General features: G+C 37.8%; 1 protein-coding gene across 1 annotated transcript in view; it reads left to right on the top strand.

Annotated features, from left to right (window-relative positions):
- The window catches only part of mtnr1bb (melatonin receptor 1Bb), a 72,272-nt gene extending 48,723 nt beyond the window's left edge, over positions 1 to 23,549 (top strand). The window contains exons 2-4 of the mRNA XM_024265649.2: positions 12,132 to 12,250; positions 12,339 to 12,683; positions 14,432 to 23,549. Of these exons, the coding sequence (XP_024121417.1) occupies positions 12,132 to 12,250; positions 12,339 to 12,683; positions 14,432 to 14,854 (887 nt within the window). The 3' untranslated portion in view covers positions 14,855 to 23,549. The remainder of the gene's footprint in view (positions 1 to 12,131; positions 12,251 to 12,338; positions 12,684 to 14,431) is intronic.
- Positions 23,550 to 24,698: the final 1,149 nt, after the last annotated feature.

Below are 24,698 nucleotides of genomic sequence, written 5' to 3'. Positions count from 1 at the left end.
GTAGTGCCAAAGGGCTGTAGTCGCTAAGTCTTGTAATGAAGTGTTTCAAAAGACTAATTACTGAACACATAAAGGCCTGTGTGCTGCCCATTCTTGACCCCTTCCACTTTGCCTACAGGGCAAACCAATCCACAGACAATACAATCACCACAGCCTCTAGTCTGCACTGCACTGCACTGAATACTCAGGGGAACATTGAGAAGATGCTCTCCTTGGACTCCAACTGTGCTTTCAACCATATCATCCCTGACATTTTAGTGCAACGAACTTCTTCGTGTTGAGTTGTCCTCTTTATTCTGCCAGTGGACTAAGGACTTTTTTGTCTGAGTTCTCACAATCTGTCAGACTCGACCCCAACTTCTCTTCCACCCACACACTCTGCACTGGATCACCAAAAAGATGAGGTTTGACTGTCCTCCTCTTCACTCTCACCGGGCATGTGACCCGCACTACAGAATGTGCTATGGACGCAGTCTTGAATGTGCTTTCAGCACACTAGATGAGAATGGAGGGGAGTCTTCTGTTTCTTTGTTTCTTTTTCTACTGTTGACTAGCACATATCCGCCATCTACAGTTGGAGGAGTCTTGATGCAAAATGTTGAAGTGGTGCAAATTTTGCTCCAGACTGTTACTTTCACAGCTCTATTCCGATCTATGATTGAACTCGTGTCATACAATTCTGGCCGGGCTCAAACCGCCATTATTAATTTCTCATTTTATGATCAATTACTGTGTAGTAAGAGTCCACGCTATTAGATTCCTGACCGTGCAGATCTTAGAGAACGTCTCCTGAACTGCCAGCACCACAGTTTTTGTGAGGAACGCATTGGAGCGACTTCTTGAGGAGAAGCAGCGGAGGACTTTCTACAGAGCCACCACTGAGACCACCCTGACTTTATTGTATCACAGCATGGTACATACTGTAAGGAGCTCATCCTCAGACAGGAGAGTGATCAACACAGCCCAGAGGATCACAGGAAGCTCTCTGCCCAGCATGGGCGGCATCGCCAGAACTCGCTACCCCAACAGAGTTGAACATATAATTAGGATCTTCTCACCAACAAATAGCTGTTTGAGATGTTAACTTCAGGTTGGTGCTGCAGGACATAGAGAACCTGAACAAATAGATTAAGAGATAGATTCTTCAACCCAAAAATAAACACATTTAACAGCTTGAAATCAAAATAACCAAATGTGTTTAAATCTTCAGAACAAAAATGATCAGTCCTAATTACAATCTCCCTGTGCACAGCCTCTGACACTAATGTAATGCTCACACACTGCTTACTTTATTTATCTTATCAATTTCTTTCACACTTTTAAATTATTTTAACCTTTTATTTTTATCCCTGTTCTATATTTCTCTTACTTTCTCCTAAGCACTAACCGAGTTGGCTGAGTGTGGCAGTGAGATAAAACTGGAAAAAAGTGAGGATCAAACAGTGATATTAAATCAGAATTAAAGTATTGTTATCTCTGAATTAAAAGAATCTAATAAATAAAAATGATGTGAATAATAAAACAGTTTTGTTTCAACTTATGGTTCAACTAAAGACAAGTTACTACAGTAACACTGGAAGAAAAAAAGGGCTTGACATTATGCAGCTAAGTATATCCTTGTAGCTCAAATGACAAAGTAGAAGAAATAATGAGAAATTAAAAGTTTAAAAGGTAAATTTCTGTTCAGACTACAGCAAAAGAAAAACTACCGAACACGTTTGTGAGTGTTCCTGAGAAATCTCGACCTGTCTGAAAAAGAAGACAGGTGAAACTGAGACTCAGATTGGCCCAAAGTCATGACACCTTGTATTATCAAGAGTGAAAACATGATGATAAAAGACAACTTTGTGTTGACAGTATAGCCACAGCTGGCTCTGATGACACAACAGTTGGACTTCAGCTGGGTTCACACGCACACTGGCGTTTTGGAAAGTTTTTAGGAAGTGATAGGGATGTACAAAGTGAAAGGTTGTGCTTGCGCGTTAATCCCTTACGCTACGTTTACACTCGCTTCAGAATTTGGGGCTTCTGCATCCAAAACTTTTAAGTTTGTGCGTCGCTACGCACATTTTTTGGTCACTTTTTGGGCTCTCCGTACAAAAGATCCAGAACATGCGTTGAAAGGTAAACCAGAGAGAGGAACTTTAACCGATCAGGGAATTGGTGGTGACGTATGGGTGGTATCCCTTTTATTTCACAGAACCGTTTGAAAATTGATCATGGAGAAAAAATTAATAATTTTTGTTTTTTGCCCAGACGGAATTAAATGACCAAGTATTTTATAAATCGGAATAGAGGTGGGAAGGAAAAAGCCTGGAGCGAAATTAGCCACATTTGCACCACTTCAACATTTCGTTCCAAGCCTCTTCTAACTGTCCATGTGCTAGTATTGGGTACCGGTAGTGTAAGTCCAGTGTGAACACAATATGTTGAACGCGCTTTTAGTGTGTGCTTGAATGTGCATCACTGGTGTGAAAAAGTGTAAATATCATACTGCAAACGTTTTTGTATGCAATCACTTTTAAAATTTAATCTGCAAGAAGATAGCCAATAACACAAAAGGTTTAGTTTAAAAAACAAACCAATTGTTTAAAAAAAAAAAAAAAAATATGAAACCAACATCAAGGACTAGTGAGATGGGATAACCGGTCCAGTTGTGTGGTGAGGTACCAGTGTGGGACGACTTGTGTGTCCGCTTCACAGTGATACACTAGTAAAACCATGTGAACGGGATATCGAACACTAAAAAACACAAAAGGAAAATCTGAAAATGTATTAATCTGAGAGTTTAAGGTTGTTTTTTGTGAGTGCAGCATTTCTAGTGTTGCATAAACTGACTGCATAACCCAGTTCTGCATTGTAAGCCTGTATATGTGCATACTATCACTGCCAACACACTTGCTGTTCAAAGGGTTCAGCCAGAAAGCATTTGAAGACGACAACGTTCAGTGAAACAGCTGAGAGAAAAGGATAACACATTCTTCTATTGTTTTTTTTTTTTTTTTGATGCAGTTTAATGCTGTAGACTGCATATGTACTTTTGCACACATGTGTATCATATTGTATTTCAACTTCTTTTGTGAAGTTTTGCTTCCAATTCTTCACTAACATTATGGGCCGTTTATATTTTATCACGTTAAGTAACACCACATTTTAAAACTTTAAAAAAAAAACTCCAAGGTTGAATCAAAAGTATAAGGAAAAATGCCTCTTCACACTGAATAGTGCAGGCTATTCACTGTTAAGATGACTTTATAAAAGAGCGCATTATCCTAACATCTATTTCATAATAGTATAAATCTTTCATAAAAATGAGTGCATGCCTAAACCGCTGAATCTTTTAAAACACGCACACTCTAGTCTGCTTGAAGAGTCACGAAACTGAACAAATAATAAACCTTTATTTGAAATTAGTTTTAGCAGACATCTTATATAGGTAAATGTCCAAGGTTACAAAAATACTAGACTAACTTTTCAGAACTTTTTTTAAAAGAAAACCTATTTCAAAGGAAATTCTGAAAGACGTATATATAAGACGCCTTTAATTCAAAGAGTTTTTGTGAGGAAGATGCCTTCTCAGACGTTTATTTATTTCATATATTTTTATAATAACTGTGCTTCTATTTAATATAATCTCTCACTTGAAGGGTAAACAAGTACAATAGCCTGCTTTGTTTTTATTTTCTTTAATGAAGTTCTACTTTTTGGTATACTTATTGTTTGATTGCTTTACATGGTTAGTGAATACTTAAAACTCCATCCGTTTTCTACCCCTTGCGTGTGACAAGGTCACTGCGACACTAATCCCCAGCCACCTTCTCAAGCTCTTTCAAGGGAACACCAAGGTGTATCCAAGTCAGCCAAGCGACATAATCTCTCATCAAGTCCTTGGTCTGCCCTGAGGCCTCTTCCCGGCAGCACATGTCCCAAACACCCCCACTGGGAGGTGTGCAGGAGCCATCTTTATTGGCCTCCCAAACTTCCTCAATTAGCACTTTTCTCCTCCTGGCTAAAAGAGCGCTTCACGGTGTCTGTCAGGGTGTATCCAGTTTCAAATGGAGCTTGTTTTAGCAGTTTTGTTGTTTTTGGAAGCCTTAAGTTAATATGAATAATACTAAAGAAAACCACCTAACAGTGAGTTGTAATGATTATCATTCCATCAAAATTACCAGAATAACACTTGGATTCCAGGATGCTATAATATTCGTCTGTAACAGTAAAACAAACTTTAAAAAGATTTTTTAAAATATTAAAAAGTTGTTTGTCTCATATGTTAAATTGGGGTTGTTTTCAATATGTTCTAAAGTGTTGTAGAATTTTCTCAAATGTGATTATTTCCTATGCAAACCTTCAAGCTACGTTCACACTACCACTTTCAGTGAAAATTCTATATAAACATGTGTAAACCGGTGACTGCATAATCACTGGACTTTTAAACCCCTCCCCTCTTGTGTTCCAAATAGGAAGTACCTGCTGGTTCCAAGAAGGTCAAAATGCTAAAGACTTCTATTAATAAATCTTCTTCATCTTCTTTCTAGTTCTATTTTTTAAAGATATTTTTTCTTCATCACAAGTTATTCAAATTATAAACTGACCAATCAGATACCCCAGTAAAAGTATTCGGTGCCTGCTGGCCACACCTCCAATGTTTGATTGACAGATCCTCCCGAGCCCTCTCTCAGTGGAAGGGGAATAGACTTCCAACAAGCTCACTCATGATTTGGCGACAGTAGTTCCTCTAAAATTGTGACTCAGATCGACTCAGACTAAACACTGTCAATGCGTTTCAAAATGGTAGGAACAGTATCAGGAAGTCACTGTGACGGCTTTGGTCTGATTTCACGAGGGCAAGGGGTAGGGCATTCTCTATGGGTTGATGTCAACACCTCGCTTTGTCCAGTGAATTAATATATGTCTATGGTGTAAACACACTTTTCTGAGTTCCACATTCAAAACTTACGGTGGCCCTGAAGAGTCACAACACAACACTTTAGGTTCACAATACTTTTAAGTTCATAACACAACACTTTAAGTTCACAAGTTGTTTTGTGACTCTAAAGTGTTGTGTTGTGGCCCTTCAGGGTCACCGTAAAAACACTTGTGTTCACCTAAGACCAAAACAACACTTTTTGGACCTCTTTGTACAAAGGCATGGCCATTGAACCCACATTCAAAGTTAAATCGGGCTTTTTTTTAAATACGGATGTTGGAACCAGAAATCATTAGTAAGCAGAGACTGGTCCGAGTCTATCTGTGTTTGCTCTGAACATTTCCATGGGAACCACTCCCGCCAATCAGGAGTGAGCTTGTTGGAAGTCCACACCCTCACCACTTTACTGCTTCTGTGAATCTGTCAGTCAAACGTTTCCTAAGTTGGAAGTGAAACCACAAGCTTTATTGAGGAATCTGACTGGCTAGTTCATAACTTGAATAACTTGCACTACAGAAAAAATAGGATTAGCAAGAACTTGTTAAAAAAGGTAGAAAATGAATGAATGAGTAATGCTTATTTATTTCTCAAAATAAGTCTATGGGATTTTGGCTTCTTGGAATCAGTGGGTACTTCCTGTTTGCAATGTGCAGGGGGAGGGGTCACTCAGTCCAGTTCTCATATACAGTCAGGTGTGATAGAGGAGGATGCAACTCAAAGAGGACTAAATGGAGGCAGATGATTTGGCCACCAGAAAAAAACATATATATTTTTTTAAAAATCAATTTTTTGTTGATTTGTAAAATATTACATTTTTTATAGATGTTACATCAACTATTTTACGTGCCTAATTATTGCCAGCTGTTTACCTTTTTTGAACTCAATCCCATCATTAAAACCATTACATGTACCTACTTTGATGTGTTATTACAGCGTTGCATGAAGCCATTGAATCAGAAGAAAAGTCCTCCTTTAATAAGGTTTGCTCAGCAGACTCATTTCTGCTCTTCTCGTCCTATTTTACATTTACCCATCTGTGCCAATGCAGCTATCGGGATCAATCCACCAACTCACTGTTCATGAAGAAGTTCTGCAGGCTAAGATGAAGGTAAATAAAACACTTTACGGCAAGCCAATAAATAAAAACAGCTTTGTTGAATCAAAGCTTAAAACAGAACCAGAACCCTGTTCATTGGTTCTTGTGACCTCTTGTTTTTTTTTATACTTACACATTTGCCTTTCCTGCAATTAGTTAGCTCATCAGCGTGCTGTTAATGTGTATGTAAGCACTGAATATCTAACTGCTGTTATCATTTGCTCAGAAAGGTATTGCAATTCATTACAGCGTGAGAGTCACATTTCCGTTCCCCTTGTGACTTTGTACAAGAGGTGCTGAGCTGATGTCTCCTCTTTGTGAATCACCCAGCACGGTGACATTTCTGGGTTGGCTGTCACACACGTGTGCACGTTCTATAGTTAGAAATCAAATTGTGTAAACAGCTTGCCACAATTGTAAGAGTACAATAAATACATTTCCTGTGTAATTCACGTTACTGCATGATTGAACTGGGTCCGGCGAGGTTCTACGGTCCTTCGGGAGTCGACGGAGAATGTGACACACAAGATGCCTCTGTCCTCTGCCATCACTGACAGGACGTTCTGCGGCACTGGGATGATTAGTTGTACATCGTAAGCACAAATCCTCTTTTGCAAATGACCCCTTCAGGGAAAGGCGGGCGATACACAAGGTTAGATGCATAACTTGAAGGGTATGGAAAAGGAACACCTATATGTAGTGAAAAAAGTTTCACTTTTGGTGCTCTAACAATCATTCCGGTGGTGATAGAAAACTGCGCTGAATCCCAACAAAAAAAAAATAAAAAAATTGAGCATTCCTGTGTGTTTGCACTGTTATGGTTTGTAATGTTGTTGGTGAGTGTAAATTGTCCTTGTGAGTGTGTCTCTGTTGCATTGTAAAGGAATTGGCAACCTGTCCAGAATGTGCCCTGCCTCTTGCTTGATGCAACTGAAAGAGGCTCATACCGACCCTGGTGACACTGAATAGATTACAGCATGTATAGAAAATGGCTAAAGCCTTAGGACAAATCCAAATTCTTACCCTACCTCTATGGCTTCTCCCTACCCCTATGTTTAACACTCCAAATGGAGAGTTATGGAAAAATAGTGTCTTCAGATTCAGCCTTAGTCACATGAACCCCTGGGGGGTTGACCTGTACAGGTGCTTCAGGTTTTTGGACTGCAGGTCTGTCTTTCACTTCCTCTGAGGCTCATGCTGTCACTTTTAAGGGACGTCACGAAAACAGTGTATAGGATGATAATGCGTGTATCTTGAAGTATTTCTAAGGATAACTTAAGTTTTCTGCCCCTATGACATACAGGTGATGCTGTTGTAGAGTACCCTTTATGCATACCTGTAGGATTCCCACACAAACTACATTCTGATATCCTAGTTTCCTCATTTCATACTGCCAGGCTCAGTACAAGGATGTAGAAAGGGCTTGCGAGGACCTAACACTTGAACATCACTAACAGGCTCCTTCCAAAATCCAGTCTGGAGGGTTCGGACGGATTAAAAAAATGAAAAATGTGTACCACGTGCCTGCGTCTCACTTACTTCACTCCTATTCACCTTAATGTGTTGTTCATGTGTTTGACATGACTGTCACATGTACCAAAACGTGACAGCTGAACTACTTTAAAGGGGCTCTACCATGACTTTCTTAAGCCTTTCAGTGTGAACTACATCCATATATATGATCATATATTACATTCACACCACAAAAAAAAAAAATTAGTTATGACATATTAGTTATATTTAATTAATTTTTCCCTACCCGGAAGTAAAACGGCTCGATTCCTTAAGCTCCGCCTGCCGCTGTGTGCTGCCGCTGTCTGCGTCATGACGTCATCCCAGACAAAATCCGTGTGTCTGTGTATCTCTCCCACGAAAATAATCCAAACATCTTCAAAGATGGATGCACATATGATATATCTGCCGTTAGTAGGTCTGGCCATCGCTGAACTGCTTCACAACACAAACACACGCGGCTTCTGCACAGGTGTGCGGACCAGGTGTTAAGGTAGCTTCTTAAGGTAGCACCGCGGAAAAAGTAACAAACACCTATTTGAGCTGGAATTTATTGAAAACAGGACACAACTGGAAAATATACAGTATACAGTATTCTGCATCTAAAATGAAAGTTTTGTTTAGCTGATTGTCACTGATAAGGGGATAAATTGAGTGTTGTGCAAGCCGAGGGGCTTGCACAACTGTTCTATATTTGCTCTTATGTCTTTGCATGTATTTGCAACCCCCAAGGTACCCCATCTCAATGGGTCTACTTTGCTTTTACATACAAACAGTAATTCAACTATTTATAAAGTTTTGCAGAAAATTCAATTGTAAATAAAGGCTTGCAGATTTCTTTTAAAATGCTTCTTTAACCAATTTTGACATAAAATTATTATAATTTTATTCAAACATTTACGTTTAAAGGCAACACTCTTCTAGAAGTTCCATCATCGGAATATTTTAGAGGTTTGTGTTTCTAATAAAAAGATGCAGATTGAGTCAAAAATAATCGAGCTTTATTTCCATCAACTACTCTATAAACCATTTCTCAATGGTGAGGGTTCATTTTCTGATTAGTGTTTTTGGCTTTGGCAGATACCAAAAAAGGACATTGCCATATACATTTATTATAATTTGTGTTTTAAGTCAGAGTTGGTCTAAAGATCTGCTGTGATTCCATGAAAACGTAAGGTGTTAAAAACTAGTCCTGCCTCGTCCAACATTAAAACATCCTAATTGTCATTTGGTTAACATGGTTCGAGTTTTTTTGTTTTTTTTTCTTAGCCAAAAAATGTATTCTCCCTTGGTTGAAGGAACTTAATGACAAAGTTACGAAGAGAATCAAAACAGATAAATCACAACATTCTGCTTGTGTTTACTACAGATGGTATGTATTAAAATTGTTGCACTGTATTGCATCACATTATAGTACATCCTCCCCATGTTGTAACCTGTCAACATGACTGATGACTTTTATGTTTTTTTTTTCCTTTAATCCCTTAAAACCCCCTTAATTTTCAGTTGGAGGTGATCAATCACTGTCCGTGGGTCGTCTCCGGATCCTCCCACATCCCAAAAAGACGTTGCAGAGGTTATTTAGAGATTTGAAAATTGCCCCCTTACCAGCGTGTGGTTGCATGTCGATGTGTATCCTCGTGATAGATTGGAAAAATGTCTCGGGTGTGCCCCGCTTTCGTCAGCAAACAGTCCACCCCTAACCATGCACGAGGGTAGAAGAAAAGAATGGACTGAAGGTCTGTGGCAATTAATGGTCCCCACTACTCATGATGGTAACTGTTGGTATGCTTTCTTAAAATGGTATAGCCCTAGGAAATATTATAAACCATTTTGACACGAAATTGTGCCTCATTAGAAAGCTGGTTGGGTTTTTTTTATTTATGTTTTTGTTTACCATTTGAAAACTACACCAAAAAGTCATAAAGTTAAATATGTGTGTGGCTGTCCAACCTCCTGAGTGTCTATTTAATTTTATGAATCACAGTTGGTGTGAATGGTTGAGAACTATTAGGCAGTGCCTTGACTGCTTCACCCACGGGGACCTGTGAGACATAATATGTTCTTTATTTTATTAGGCTTGCTCCAGTTATTCCCTTAAGATATAAAAAGAGGTAGTAATGAAGCTCAGTTTCCTGATACTGTCCAGACGGCCACTTAGACACATCCATGTATGAAACTTTCAAAGCAAAAGAAGCAATTGATCAAACAGTTTAAAACCAGTCTCATCTGGCCAATTAAGGAACTATTTTTCCTTTTTTTATTTTGTATTTTTTTGGTATTTGTAGTTTGGTATCATGCTTCTCTTTTGACCTCCTCGTGTTGCATCCACTCTCCTCAAATATTACTTTTACTTGGTGGAAGTTGTAATGTGAAATAATTCAAAGTAAAAGACACAAAATAATTTTAAGAGAAACCTGGATTTACACAGCTTGGCAAAACGAGTGTTCAGAAAAAGTTATTTCACCTTTTAGGGCAAGTTTAAAACAAAACACAGAAAAAAAAAATATAATAGGAAACATACTACTCTTATATTAGGTAACGTATTGCACAAATTTGCCCAATTGCTGCACAAATTAGTCTGTTTAATGCATTTATTGCTAAAAAAGAGAAGTGTTCAAACCTAAAAGGTCAGCAGTGTAAAGTATCTTCTATTGGGGATAAAAAGAAGATTCCAGCTATAACAGCCAGCTGTAATGTTAACCTGTAGGTCTCTTGATGCGCTTGATCCTATTGGTCGCATGGGCTACTGCATGCTACTTAACTCTGATGCTGCGTACACACCGGGCATGTGATGCACGTTCAAGAATCCATGGAATGCAGGCTCTTTTTTTTTTTGTCAATAAAGTTTTTTTATTGATTTTTTTTCCCACAAACCTCACAACAGCAAAAAAAAAAAAAAAAAAAAACAATTAAACCAACAAACACAAATTGCGAGACTATCAAGTCAGTAAAGTTAGAGAAAAGAAAACAAGAAAAATTCACTTTATACAGTGGAAGAAGAGTTGTGTGGTTATAAATGTCATTTGTCTGGGTATTGATAGTTTTAGTGATCAAAATCTCAAATGAAGCAGTCTTTGTTATGAGTTTAATCCAGTTCATGAGCTGAGGTTTGTGGGGACTCCTCCAATTCCTTTGAATGAGTCTTGCAGCCACCATTGATCCAGCTATTACAAGCCCAAACAGTTCTTATGGGAAGAAAGCAGGTTCGTGAACGCACTTTTATCATATGGTGTTCACACTGGACTGTCGCTTGGAAGAGACTTGGTGCAAAATGTAATAAACTTTTCCTTTCACAGCTCTGTTTCGATATATGACAGACTTGGTGTTGTATAATTCTGTCTGGGAACTTATTCATTTCTCCCTCATTATTAATTTTCTAACGGTTGGCACTTCCTGGATTTAAAAAGTAAGCCATCTGTATGTCACTACCAAATCAGAATTCTGGATTGGTCAAAGTTCAACTGGTTTAACTTTCGTTCAATAGCCACGCGTTTCCAAAAACGGACTTAAAAACTTGTGTGAACCCAAGAGTTTTGAACGCAGAAGCCCAAAACACACATTTATGAAGGTTAAAGTAGACCTTTCATTGGAAGCTGTTGCCAAGGCCGAAGTGAACGTAGCATTATGTGCACAGAAGTGGTAGAGGTCAATCTTCATATTTCAAATTATTTTTATATATATATATATATATATATATATCACTCTTTTTTTAACGAAGCTTCAAAGAACCTGGAAGTGAACCAAAGACAGAGCCTGCCTTTTGGATCGGGTTATTGGTTCTGACCCCGTTCTCCGCTGTAATTTGTCTCTCCAACAAACACACAGAAGGAGAACGAACACAGAAGTGGATGAGATGCCAGCATGGGTGGTGCGTTCAGTGTATCAGCAGAATGAAGGGTGTGACGTGGGTATATGGTGCTCTACTAAATATGATTAAATGTCACAAGGCAGTAGATGGCCCTGGTCTCTAAAAACTGCTAAATCACATTGAGACATGAACCAATTTAAATCAGACAATCTTCATTTGCTTTAACCTAGTTGATGGATTCTGTCAGTTTTTGCAAATAATGTCTTTTTGAGTGATTCTGTTGGGCTGTAGGATAAAACAGAACTCGACTCCGCTGAGTTCAGCTTTGATGCTCCTCTTCTGCTTTGTTTAATATGGGAGTGCCAATCACGGTGCAGCTTTGTTTGGGATGAAACAATCAGCAATAAACTGCAGGCTCTTCTTAATCTCTACTTTTCCTGTATATTTGCCAAAACAGAATTGCACATAAAAACCAACATCCCATTCAATGGTCTTTTATTTGCTCACTTGGAAATCTACTCTAACATTGGAAATGAATTCCAACTGGGGTTTTATGTCTTCTGAATGAATTGTAAAGTGTTCTGACCACTGCAGACGAGGCAAGAAGAAACAGCAAATGGATGCAGAATATGAGAGTGGATCGATCATTGCAGACGTCAGAGGATAAATCCATTTGTAATTCAACTTTGTGACGATACTGTCTGTACCGTTCTACTGAGAATTGAATGTTTTGCACAAAGATATGAGAGGACCAACTTTGTCTGTCTGTGTTTCTTCTCCAGGTAATGTGTTTGTGGTGAGCCTGGCATTTGCTGACCTTGTGGTAGCCTTCTACCCTTATCCCCTGGTCCTCTATGCTCTCTTTCATGACGGATGGGCTCTGGGGAACACGCAGTGCATGGTAAAACCACCTTAATCTACCATGAATTCAATATCTACAGTTACAATTCCAACACACTTTTTACACAGATTTTTTTTTTTTTTTCCAGGTCAGTGGTTTCCTGATGGGACTGAGCGTCATCGGTTCCATTTTCAACATCACTGGGATAGCAGTGAACAGATACTGCTACATCTGTCACTCGTTCTCCTACAGCCGACTGTACAGCTATCGCAACACTTTGCTGTTTGTTGCCTTAATTTGGGTGCTCACAGTCATCGCCATTGTTCCCAATTTCTTCGTTGGCTCCTTGCGCTATGATCCCCGGGTCTACTCGTGCACCTTTGCCCAGAATGTCAGCAGTTCCTACACGGTGGCTGTAGTGGTGGTTCACTTTCTGGTTCCCATCGCCGTGGTCACCTTTTGTTACCTACGGATCTGGGTTCTTGTCATCCAGGTAAGTTTTCTGTTTTTTGCATGTTTTATAAATGGCAGTTTAATGCTAGGGTTGCTCAGTTTGGATTATTTCTTGTTTTTTCTTTGTCATTTTTGGAGATTGCCCACAAAGCACCTCCATTTGTTGCTATGAAAAATGGGTCAAATTTTAAAGAGAAATTGAAGTTGAATAAAAAAAGTTTCACTTAAAATTTCAAAATTCTTTTCTAAAGGGAAAGCCGAAACAATACAAAAAAAAGTTTGTTCTGTCTAGCTGCACAAAAACACTAAGAGAGAAACCCAGTTTGTTACTAAGTTTCACAAAAAATAAGCTTTTTCGATAAAGAAATTTTAGTATGTAGGTTTTTAGCCTAATGCTCCGTTTACTCCAAACACAATGTGTAGGTGCAACCAGTTTCAATGTTACATCAATGTACAGATGCAATCAGCGGTCTGGCAGCTGCACGTTTTAGGCGGCACAACAATGCAAGCTCAAATATCTGAACTTTGGTGAAGAATTTGCGTTGTGTCGACCATTCAGACTTAGCTATGGTTGGTATTGATGATTGAAATCAGTGAGTGGAGTCCAAAGCCAACATGTAGGGGAATCTGATTGTTCCTCTTCTGATGTTGTTTTTTTTTTTTGTTATGAGACAATAAATAGCTATTTTGTCACTGGTCTGGCCCGCTTGAGATCAGACGGGTTGAATGTGGCCCCCAAACCAAAATGAGTCTGACATTCCTAATTTAAGGCAACCATTCATTGCAGTCGTTACCATCTATTTCAATATGTGTATCGTACATGAAGATATCACAATGATGATAAATTTGCAATTTATTCTGCAGGCTTACCATTATTAAATATACAGTCAATGCTTCTATGTTGCGATGGGGCTGAAAACTTTAGACAGTAGCTCCTCCCACAGGCGGCAGGAGCGTCAGATTTATGAAGACGTTATTGGACAAACATCTTTCGGCAAATTTACAGCGCGTGAAAAAGCGCAAAACTGCATTGCAAACCAAATTCCGTGTAAACACACATTTTGCCTTATTCCTTTTTAGTTGTTTGTTTGTTTGTTTAAGCCTGTTTTTTTAACTGATGCTGCTTTTTATCTTACGTTTTCACCCATTGTTTATGTCCACATTGAATACAGATTGAACATTGTGTTTAATTAAAAAAAAAAAAAAAAAAACAGCAATCCATCAAAGCTGATCCACTGGGAAAAAGTGATCTTTGATAATCTTCTTTAAAAGTCCATCCGTGTGTCAATTTACAGAAGATCTACCCTGAAAACCCCCCACTCTAACCTGTTTTCCAAATAAAATACAGGAAGACCTACACACAGAACCCCTTCAATACTAAAAGACAATACAATTGACAAGCAAAGAATTTTAGATTTTGGGAGGGCCCCTCATATTTCACAACTCCAAAAATGTAGGTTTTGCTCCGATTGAATATTTCATATTGTTTCCAAGACATCTAAGATTTAAGATTAGTGAGGTTGGTGGCTATCCCGAGATCTCAGAAGTAGGTCGAGCAGAACTGATTGTGGCACAGCTAAGAAGCGCTTTCAGTGGGACTGCACAAGTCGCACTCAATCCTCTGATACGCATTCAGTGGGACTTGAGCTTAGAGTTTCAGCTGAGAGAGACGGATGAGATAATTAGAAGGGTAAATGTGAATGTTTCACCTTTTTGTTTTTGAAAAATTGCTATCAGTGAACTTAAACTAGATTTTAATGTGACTTTCTGTTTTCTTCAAATCTCAAGGTTCGCCGTAAAGTAAAGACTGAAGAAAACCCGCGCCTCAGACCAAGTGACTTGCGGAATTTCATCACCATGTTTGTTGTTTTTGTGCTGTTTGCCATCTGCTGGGCCCCGCTCAACCTGATAGGCTTGGCGGTGGCGATAGATCCGACCCGCGTGGCGCCCCGCATCCCCGAGTGGCTCTTCGTGGTGAGCTACTTCATGGCCTACTTCAATAGCTGTCTGAATGCAGTCATCTACGGTTTACTCAACAGGAACTTTAGGAACGAATACAAACGCATCGTCACCTCTGTGTGGGTGACCCGGCTTTTTGTGACGGAAACGTCGCGAGCCGCCACTGACGGCCGGAGCATGAGGAGCAAGCAGTCGTTGCCCCCGCCTCTCAACAACAACGAGTCGGTGAGAGATCGCACAAACAAGGAATGAGACTGGATTTCTCCGGCCGCTGGAGGGCAACTCCTGTTTTTATGTGAATTTTCCGACAGTTGTGCAGCTAAAGAGTCAAACGTAGCATATGAAACTGAAAGACATGGCTTTGTTTTCTACTTTACTATAGGAATACAAACAATCATAAATGTCCTCTGTGAGCTCTTGGAAGTTTTTAAAGTGAATCAAGTTGGTTTGAAATGGCTTAACAGGAGTGGACTTGTTTTCTAAAAAAAAATAAAAATAAACTGTGATTTGCGTTAACACAGCAAACCCTTTAGAGATGCTATTTCCTGGAAGAACCGAGCTATGCATTGCAGTTTCATGTTGTTACTGTTACTCTTACAATCTGAATGGTACTTTTTATATAACATTTAAAATGTGATATCCTTTAATGTCTGCTTCTGTAGACTAGTAAACTTTTATTTTTTTTTCACAAAACTGGGTGACCACCACTTTGAAACACTTACAAGTCTCTTTAGTAACTTCAAAAGCCTCAAATATTTCAACTCGCCTCACCTACGTATATGCTGTCAATTAGTAAGGGGGGTAATACGAGTGTGTTGATGATGTCAGATGGAGTTGTACATGATGGCAGTATTCTCAGATTTACACACTTAGCCTAAATGCTGCAGTGTATGTACTTCATACTGCCTCGTCTGACCTTCTTGCACTGAAAAGAACAAGAATAAAAACTTAGTAATACACTAAATTCATTCAGGAGAAAAGTTGACTTGTAGTTAACAAAAAAAATCAAGTTAAACTTACTTAGCACCAAGTTCTGTACTAGGTGCTATTATGCTTCATTTTGGATTTTGTGCATGTGATGTAGCTCGTGGATGGCACCTCCAAGTCTACTATTGCTGCTGTTTAAATCTACATATGTGCTGGAATTCAAAGCTGCTGACATTGACCAGTTGTAGTTCAAAAGAAAAAGTATTGTTTATCAATATATCGCTTAATTGGAGGATATTCTTTTTAATTCCATTTAGCCATCAGAGCAGTGGAGCTTAAACAATTTATATGTGGAGAACGAAGACTTTAAAAGGGGGGCAAATGAGAACAGCAGAGTGGATCAAAAATGCATATTTCAAACTGTTTTATTATTATCAGTAGTATTATTTCATTTAAAATATGTTGATTTTGTTATTTCTGCAATGCTTAAAACAACTTGCATTTATTATTTCTTAGTCTTTGTCAATAATGATTCTAATATTGACTAGAGAACTGGGGGAGAGCGACCCATCCTGCTCCTCTGTAGCTACGGCCCTGCATCAGAGGTCGTTTTACCAAAAAAGTGATACAAAAATCTTCAGTTTGTTCGGAATTTAATTTTGAAGCTCAAAGTTGCTTCAGTAAAAACTAAAAATTCCTGTGATGGTTACAAATATTTCAAAACACTGTTTGGGTATTTGATTTTTAACTAATCAAAAAGCTTCTAAGCAGTAGATGTATATTCATCTTGTACGGTTTCGCAGATGTTTTAAGTTTTTGCAAAAAAAAAAAGCCAGATTTGGTACGATGAAAATGCGTGAGGGCCAACCATGAGGCCTGCATTCTTTGAACTTTTAAAAAAATATATTTATACAAATTAACTATTTGATAATGCAATTGGATACTGTCTTTACATAGAACATAAATATCTATGAAGTGTATATTTGAAGAACAAAAATAAAATGAAGAAAGTGTGTCTGGAAAAGAAAAGAAACGTTTAAAACTGGGTTTAAAGGAAATTCAATTTATTGTACAGGAAAATAACACAAATAATTTTCTTATTCAGAAGTACCAACCACTGTGATTTTGATTAGAGAAACAAATCAGGTATTCTGTTTAAGTCAACATTCTATGAATGAGCTAGAAAATGTTGCCACAAGTTTTCAATCATATAGACCGTTTTTAGAAAGTGCTGGGGGCCATATATTATTGATTTTATGATAGGAACCCGCTGAATGTGGGCTGCTTTTGGCCAACAAGCCATACTTTGGATATGCCTGGTACTATACAGCATGTCATTTAAGCTCCTTTGTGTCTCCCTTAAAAGAATTTCGCAAAATTTACGCAAATCTTTGATCAAAATCAGATCTTTGTTTTTATTCTATAATACTGAAATTATTTTTCGATTGCACTTTGAGAGTTTAAAAAGAGAGAAAAGTGTGAAAATGTTCATATTTGCCTGATAGAAGCGTATATAGTATAAATCAACTTATAATACTATTTCGCGGATTTCACCTATCATGGGTTATTTTTAGAGCGCGATAGACGAGGGACCACTGTATTCTGGATCTGTTGCGCCCTCAGTTTTACTGGAAGAAACAGTGGCAAAGCAGAACTAACCTTTACGTGTGATCTTTAAAGCATGGTGGAATTGGAAATGCTGGAACCGCTCCACTTCCTCTCTGCTGTGCTTCATTTTAACTTCTAAAGCCCCGCCCTGCAAAGGAGAGTTTTGCTCCAAGGACAGCGTGACAGAGCTCCATCCACTGACATAAAAAATAAAAAAACTAAATTACAATGCAATAACTATTTTGAATTCCATCAAAAAGCCAAGTTCTACTGTGTGAAAATATCCTTTATGCGACCGTTTCTCAATCCTGATCCTCCTGGCCTCCTGCTGTGGTCGTTTCACGTGTTTCCTGCACCAACACTCTTGATTTAATGCTATTGTTGAAGATCTGCAGTCTTGAAGAGTGAAGCTAAATTAGGCATGTTGGAATAGGGACGCATGTAAAACATGCAGGGAACGGGGGGGCCCCGTTGAGCGGGATTCAGAAATACAGCCTTATGCACACTTTCCTATGCAATTCATTTTGCTGTGGCGGTCACAGTGCAGGCTATCCAACATCAGCTGCTTCTAAAAAACAATGCCTAGTTAATTAAGTCAATCACTTTAGTACAGCCGTTTTTAGGATGTTGCTACATATCAGTGACTTTTTGCAAGTTAAGCGAATGGTCTGATGTTCATTTAAATGCGATCCAAGTTGGAATAAATTCAGTTCCCAGAAGAAATTTATAAAAAATGCACAGCATGCAATACAGACAAGGCTCCTCTGCTTCCTACATCATATGCTGCACAGCATGTGGTTGTCTTTTAAACTTTTTTTTCTTGTTTTTGTTTTTATTCTGAAACTATTATGCAAAAGCTTTTTATTTTGTATGAATTTCACTGCTATATGTTTTTTTTTTGCCTAAAACTTTATTTACCAGGCAAATGTTTTGATAATTTCACTGTGGTTTTAAAATGAAGACAAACTAAGCAGAGTAGATTTTAGTAAAGACGACAATTTTGGCACTATTCAATTTGTCCTCGACTGGCATTTATAGTTTTTTGAATGAAGACAAACTTAAACTATGTAGATCGTTAGTAACACACGACTCATATCTGTATTCCCATCTCAGGGTGCCTATCAAACATTATGTTGTCCAAAAAAAAAATCACCATTTGCAGTTGAAAAGCTGCCACACGAGGGAGTCTGAAGACATTTTAAAGGGATATTTTGTAAATTAGTTGCAGTGTGGTTTTTAACTCTGTACTGTTGTTGCTGGAGATGTGTTAAAAATGTGTATTTTTTTGTTTTGTTCGTTGTATATTTGAAGCGAAATAACCCCCACATTCAAGGCTGTTGGTTTTTGGAAAGTACCCAACATCTCTTTCCCTTAACGAACGACGCTTAAAAAAAAAAAAAAGTGCATCTAAAACAAACTGTTGCGCATTTGGCACAAACATTGCATCACTGCAAATACTTGCGTGTTAAAGTGTACAGTTACTGAGTTGATTCTTAATTTGCACAAGAATGGCAAAACGGGTGGTGCATGAAGAGGTTTTCTTTTTCCTTAACATGAAAAACTGTTTGTAGTCAATTTGTGTGCTCTAAAACAGGGTGAAACGTTCAAAGCCATAGGTCCAAAATTATACAGAGGTTTAATTTGCATTATTAGTACTCTTAGGGCAACAAATTTAAAAGCAAAGAATATTATTTGTCAGGGGCGGAGCTCAAACATTTTATATCCTGGGGCAGGAGGGGGGGCAGAAGACTTTGGAAATGTGGCAAATGAGAGAATTACATATTTGGATTATCAAATAGTGTAAAATATATATACAGTGTTTCCCATATTTTCACGTTACTTTATTCGCGGTTTTATGTATTCGCAGATTTTCAGTCAGATGACTCTTCTCCGCTGTGTGGAAATAAACCTCAGCACGTCTTTCGGACGCAAAACATTTTTAGTCAAGTATCTTGAGTTATCTGTGTTTTTATGCGATGAACTGGAAGAGTCACATGACTGAAAAAAAAGCTGCAATTACGTGAAACGGCGAATAAAGAAACGTGAATACGCAGGAGGATACTCTATATTTACATATACTTATAAGCATATACTTATATATATATATAACAGATATTACACAACTTGAGTGGCCCAAGATTAAAGTTAAAAATGTTCCTTTTGTTATTTATGCAATGCTTAAATAAGCTTGTATTGATGATTTTTTTAGTCTTTGCTAGTAATAATACAAGTATTGACTCAAAATTTGGTCATTATTATTATTTTATTTGAGAATAAATATTAGAGCTAAAATATCATTTCAGCACCAAGAAAGCAAGAGTATATATAAAAAAAAAAAACATAAAAAAAAAAAAAAAAAAATTTTTCTGAAGAGACGCTTTAGATGCACTTTGAGGGGAAAAATAAGTCTTCAGTTTAAACCAAAGAAATGTGTATAAGTGAAATTGATAGGATGTACATACACTGTCAAGGAGAAAAACTACAGACCACCTTTGCTCCCTTAATGTCCTTTTTTATTTAAAAAAAAAACTGCCTTACGGTTAATATGCTAGTGTCAAAGTTTAAAATATGACGGCAAGTGCCAGAGTTTCTATCAATTATGAGCTTGTTTTGCCTCTGTACTGCTTCTTTTTATGTATTCAGAACAATTGTCTATAAAGGGGTTTTTTCTCTGCAGTATTGTGTAGAAGTTCATTTGCAGACCTGAGGCAGGAGATGCAACTGATGAAACAGGAGAACAAATGTTATCTTTCTCCTACTTTGTGTTGTCTTTCCGTACGCTCGGTGGCACAATTATGTAACCGCGTTCAATTGTGTTCCCTGTGGTACGCTCTGTCTGCACTTTTACACTGGGCCCATTTCTCCATGTCACCAAACAGCTCGCCGTCCTCAGTGTTCACGATAGAGGGAAGCTATTTGAATGTGACTGAATAGCTGCTTCCCCTTTGCATAAGGTAAAGAAAGCACAATCGCCAAACTTCAGTCTCAAATGCAACAACAGTGCTGCAGTTTCCCACTGAGATCAACCATGTTCCAAAAATATGGCTTAGCGCTCTTGATCATGTCTTTGAACTGTTTACATCTTTCAGATGCTGCTGTAAATTGCTAAGGGTCTTACAGCAAATGAACCTACATATATGCAGTTTATTTTATGATGGTTCAAAAAACTTATATTATCATAAATCAAATTATAAAAATACAAAAAAAACACATTTTTTTTGTTTGTTTTTTTTTAAACAGGAAAAAAAGCTTTTGTGTGTGAGCAGCTAATCCCGCTGAGTTCTATACTTACTCAGGTGTCAGACTCTCTGTTTCTATTAACATTGTGCTGTGATATTATAGTTTCCCTCACATCTTCCTCCAATGGTACATGCAATATTCATGCATGGCTGCTGTCTCCTAACAGAATTTCTTGTCACTTTTTCTTCTCCCTTTCACCATGTGTTCTGTGTTTGAAAATGCTTTGCATTTTTGACCATCCCTGCATACTATAAAAATAAAGTTTCTTTATTTAAAAAGGGACTCATGATGCAACACTTGAGTTAATTTTAGTATTCCCTTTTAATTTATCTTCTCATTTTGTGTCAAGCCCATATTTATTTGAAAACACATCATCCACCTCAGAAGCTCTTAACCCCTCCCACCTTCTGCTAATGCAGGATGTCTGATTGGCTGGTTCCCATGAGAGCATAACCAGCTGCTAACTAACATGCTCAACTGTTCTAGTGCCAAAAGTAAAAAAATGTGACAAATCATAAACAATACTTTTATATTTAAAATGATTTAGTAAATATATGTATCTTTCAATACTTGACTGTATATGAGAATTGGACTGAGTGACTCCTCCCCTTCACATTGTAAACAAGAAGACAAAATCTCATAAGCTTCTATATAGAAATCAACAGCTTTTACTCTGTTGTTGTATTTGTCAGAAAAACCCTTCTTGCTCTACCTTTATTTAACATGTTCTTGATGATTCTACTTTTTTTTCATATTTTTTCTGTAGGGTAAATTATTCAAGTTATAAACTGGCCAATCAGATGCCTCAGTAAACATAGGTGGTCTCATGTTGAATCTTTGATTGATACCTTCTCTTTGGTATTAGGGGTGTGGCCTTCCAACAAGCTCATTCCTGATTGGGGATAGTGGTTGCTATAGGAATGTTGAGTCAAACCCACTCGGACCAATCAAGGCTTACTGACATTGTCTAGTTCCAACATGGCGCCGTCCATATCGCAAAAACTAAATTAATTTCATTAAAACCAGAAGCTAGTTTTTTTCTTTGGTTGACCTCACTCTCACTCTGTCCAGTTCTCATATACAGTCGATAGTTTCCCTCCAAACTGTGACCTTGAACATCAAAACAAGCTGTAGAACCCAACAGCCAAAGTTTCGCCTCAGTTAAAACCCTTGTTTTGTGGTATAAAACTCTCACACCTCGTGCAAACTAAAGACGCTTGTGTTGTCTGGCAGCTGGCGTGTGGAAATTCATCTTGATCCCCCCTCTTACCTGCAAACTGTTAAAGGACACGAAGGCTCCCGTTGCTGCTGGGTGCACTCTGCTACAAACGATTAACTTCAATTCAGCTAGTCACTGCATCCCTTTCTTTAAAGACCCACTACGATGAAAATCGTGTTTTTGGTGTTTTTAACATGTTCTTGTGGCATTTTTCTGATGTCAGAGGACATATATAAAGTTAATTATTATATTTTTAAGTCTTTCTTTACTCATATTGTGAATCAGAAGCAGGCAAAAAATAAAAAAGATGTTAGAAATAGCCTGCAGCTGTGACACAAGACTTACAACGGCAATCCGGATGCATGGATCCATTTTCGTTGCCCCTGTAATGTTAAATCAGGGGTTTGAGGGGCTGTAAGCTAGTGTGAAAGAGTGTAAGCAGATGGATGTCAGGAAATAGGGGCAGGCTTACTCCATGCAAACAGTCCCGCCCAAAACTAAGAGGCAAATTTCTAATGAACTAATGGAATTCAACAGTAACATAAATCAGGGTCACAGTATTAATTTACAGTCACTGGTTTGGGTGCCAACCACATCCAAAACCAGATTCATACTGGGCTTTGCTTTAGAAGGAGTAAAGTGTTGTTCAAAAATCTGTACACAATGGAAAACTGCATCCTCTGTGGTATTCCCATCCAGATTAGTTTGGGACAAAATCTGTGACGGTGATTGAATAGGTCAGAAAGCACACAAGCAAACAAAAAGTAATAATAATAGGTCCTCTTTTAAGTAAATGGATTTTGCAGTTACACGCCACAAAACATGGGACATTTTGTTAGAATTTAATCAGATTAAGTAAATAGGATTTTGGAAACCAACTTCAAGCATTATAAAGTGAACAACATTCATCATTAGCAAGGGCGGAACATTTATTTAAATAACTGCCTTTCTGTGCAGAAACCACGCAGTTAAGGAGAAAAAGGACTTTATTTTTTATTGCAAACCACCCACCACCACCACCACCACGCTGGAGATGTATGCCAGCATCAATCTGAGCACATCTGAGTTTCATGCCCTCGTGGCATGACTTCATATTTGTCACAGACAGTAGGTCTTTTAGGCCGAGGGGGGTAAACAGGATTAAAAACCAACACATTATATGTTTCAGTATGAACATGCTCAGTATAGACAAATGACAACGCTTGAAATTTCAAACGGATTATAAACATGAATTTAAAAGCTGCAAATACATTTTTCTACTTAGTGGCCACTTGATTTCCGGCAGCTCCTTTAAAAACAGGAAGCATTTTCTGTTTTTCTGCAACCTTTCTGATATGAATTGAATCATATGGTTTAAATGTTGTTGGAAATTTTCATGCTGAGTTGATGCTGTTTGCGCAAATCCATGCAAAAGATGTGTAAGTGTGTAACTGCTCAACTGTGGCTATAATGAGTGTGTATCCTAATGTCATCAATTACTTTTGAGGAAAAAAACATAAAGATGAAGAATTTGAATTTGTAATATTTTTATATTTTTGAGGGTAAAAAAAGCACCCGAATAAAAAAAAAAAAAGAATGCAGAAAATGTTGGAAATTGTTGACCGAAGTGGCATTTCATGCATTTAGCCTTTTGACTTTTTGTGTCTTGATAATTGTCTTCTCTTCCTGAGGCTGTGTGAATGTGCATGCTTGTCTGATGTTATTTATGGCCGATGCTCACTGACAAGAATTCACTAACAGGGGCAAGCCAGGATGATGCCCAGAGGACGGTCTGAGTAACCAAAGGGAAATCTGTGGAATGTAATGGATTTTAAAATTTCAACATTCAAAAGACTTGACTGAGACAGTCAGTCTCATCTAAATGAACTACATGTGTAAAAAAAATATGCATTATGTGTACAGTTCTCCTGAAACATTGTGTTATTGGAAATAAAATGGATTTATCAAATACGATTTATTTGTTCACTTGTTCGTCTGAACACATTAACATGTTTTTCAACAGAATTACAGTTGAATACTTTCAGTTCACCAAGATATACCTTTTTGTAGTAACCAGATTTTAGTCAATTCATGAATTTTCTGTTATTTGGGTACTGTCATGCTTCAGAACTGGGGGGTTTAAGCCTTAAGCCAGGGGTCGGCAACCTTTAACAGTAATAGAGCCATTTGGTCTTGTTTTCTACTGATCAAAACCTAGAAGGAGCTGTATCTATCTTACCTTTAGTAGAGGCCAAATTGGCGAAAAATCTAGCTCGTTACTTAATTATTAGCTGAACTCCAAATTAGCATAAAATTAAATTAAATCCCTCAAAAATGCTAGCATGTTGCTAAAAGAAAAGCTAAACTCTAAATTTGCATTAAAACTCCAGAAGATAACAAATTAGCCGAAAAATGTTAGCATATATTGCTAAAATATTAGCTAAACTTAAAATTAGCATAAAAAACTCATTAGAGGCCAAATTAGCCAAAAAACTAGCTTGTTATTTAATTACTAGCTGAACTGCAAAATTGCCTCAAATTCCTCAGTAAACCAAATTAGTCAAAAATGTTAGTATGTTGCTAAAATAGAAGTTAAACTCTGAATTTTTTGAAAATTACTATTATTTTCTTTTTTTTCAGCCAGAGAGCCACCATGGAGAGATAAAAGAGCCACATGTGGCTCTGGAGCCGCTGGTTGCAGATCTCTGCCTTAAGCTATGTTCACACTGCATTCAGCAACCGCGTTCAAACAGGAACTTTCATTGAAAAGTCTATAAACGTGCGTCCACAATCGAAACTCTCATGTCTACACATAGCTACAAGTTTTGACTGTTTTCAGGTAAATAATAATGGCATTGAATTGAACACAGTATTAGATACATGTTTTAACATTTTTAAAAACAGAACCCACTCTAGGAATTTATAAAGTAATGACACTTTTACTCCTAATTTCTATATACATGTCTAATAATCCTGTGTAGTGTTCATAAATGTTGAAATAAAATGTTTTCGGCTTATCCCATCAGGGGTCGCCACAGTGACTTTCACTGATTAGCACAGATTATTTGGCAGAAAGCTTTCCTGACACGATCCCATATTTAATCCGGGCTGGGGACTGGCACA

This window comes from Oryzias melastigma, linkage group LG14 (assembly GCF_002922805.2).
Source record: "Oryzias melastigma strain HK-1 linkage group LG14, ASM292280v2, whole genome shotgun sequence".
NCBI lineage: Eukaryota > Metazoa > Chordata > Actinopteri > Beloniformes > Adrianichthyidae > Oryzias > Oryzias melastigma.
This window is presented reverse-complemented; position numbering and strand designations above follow the sequence as displayed.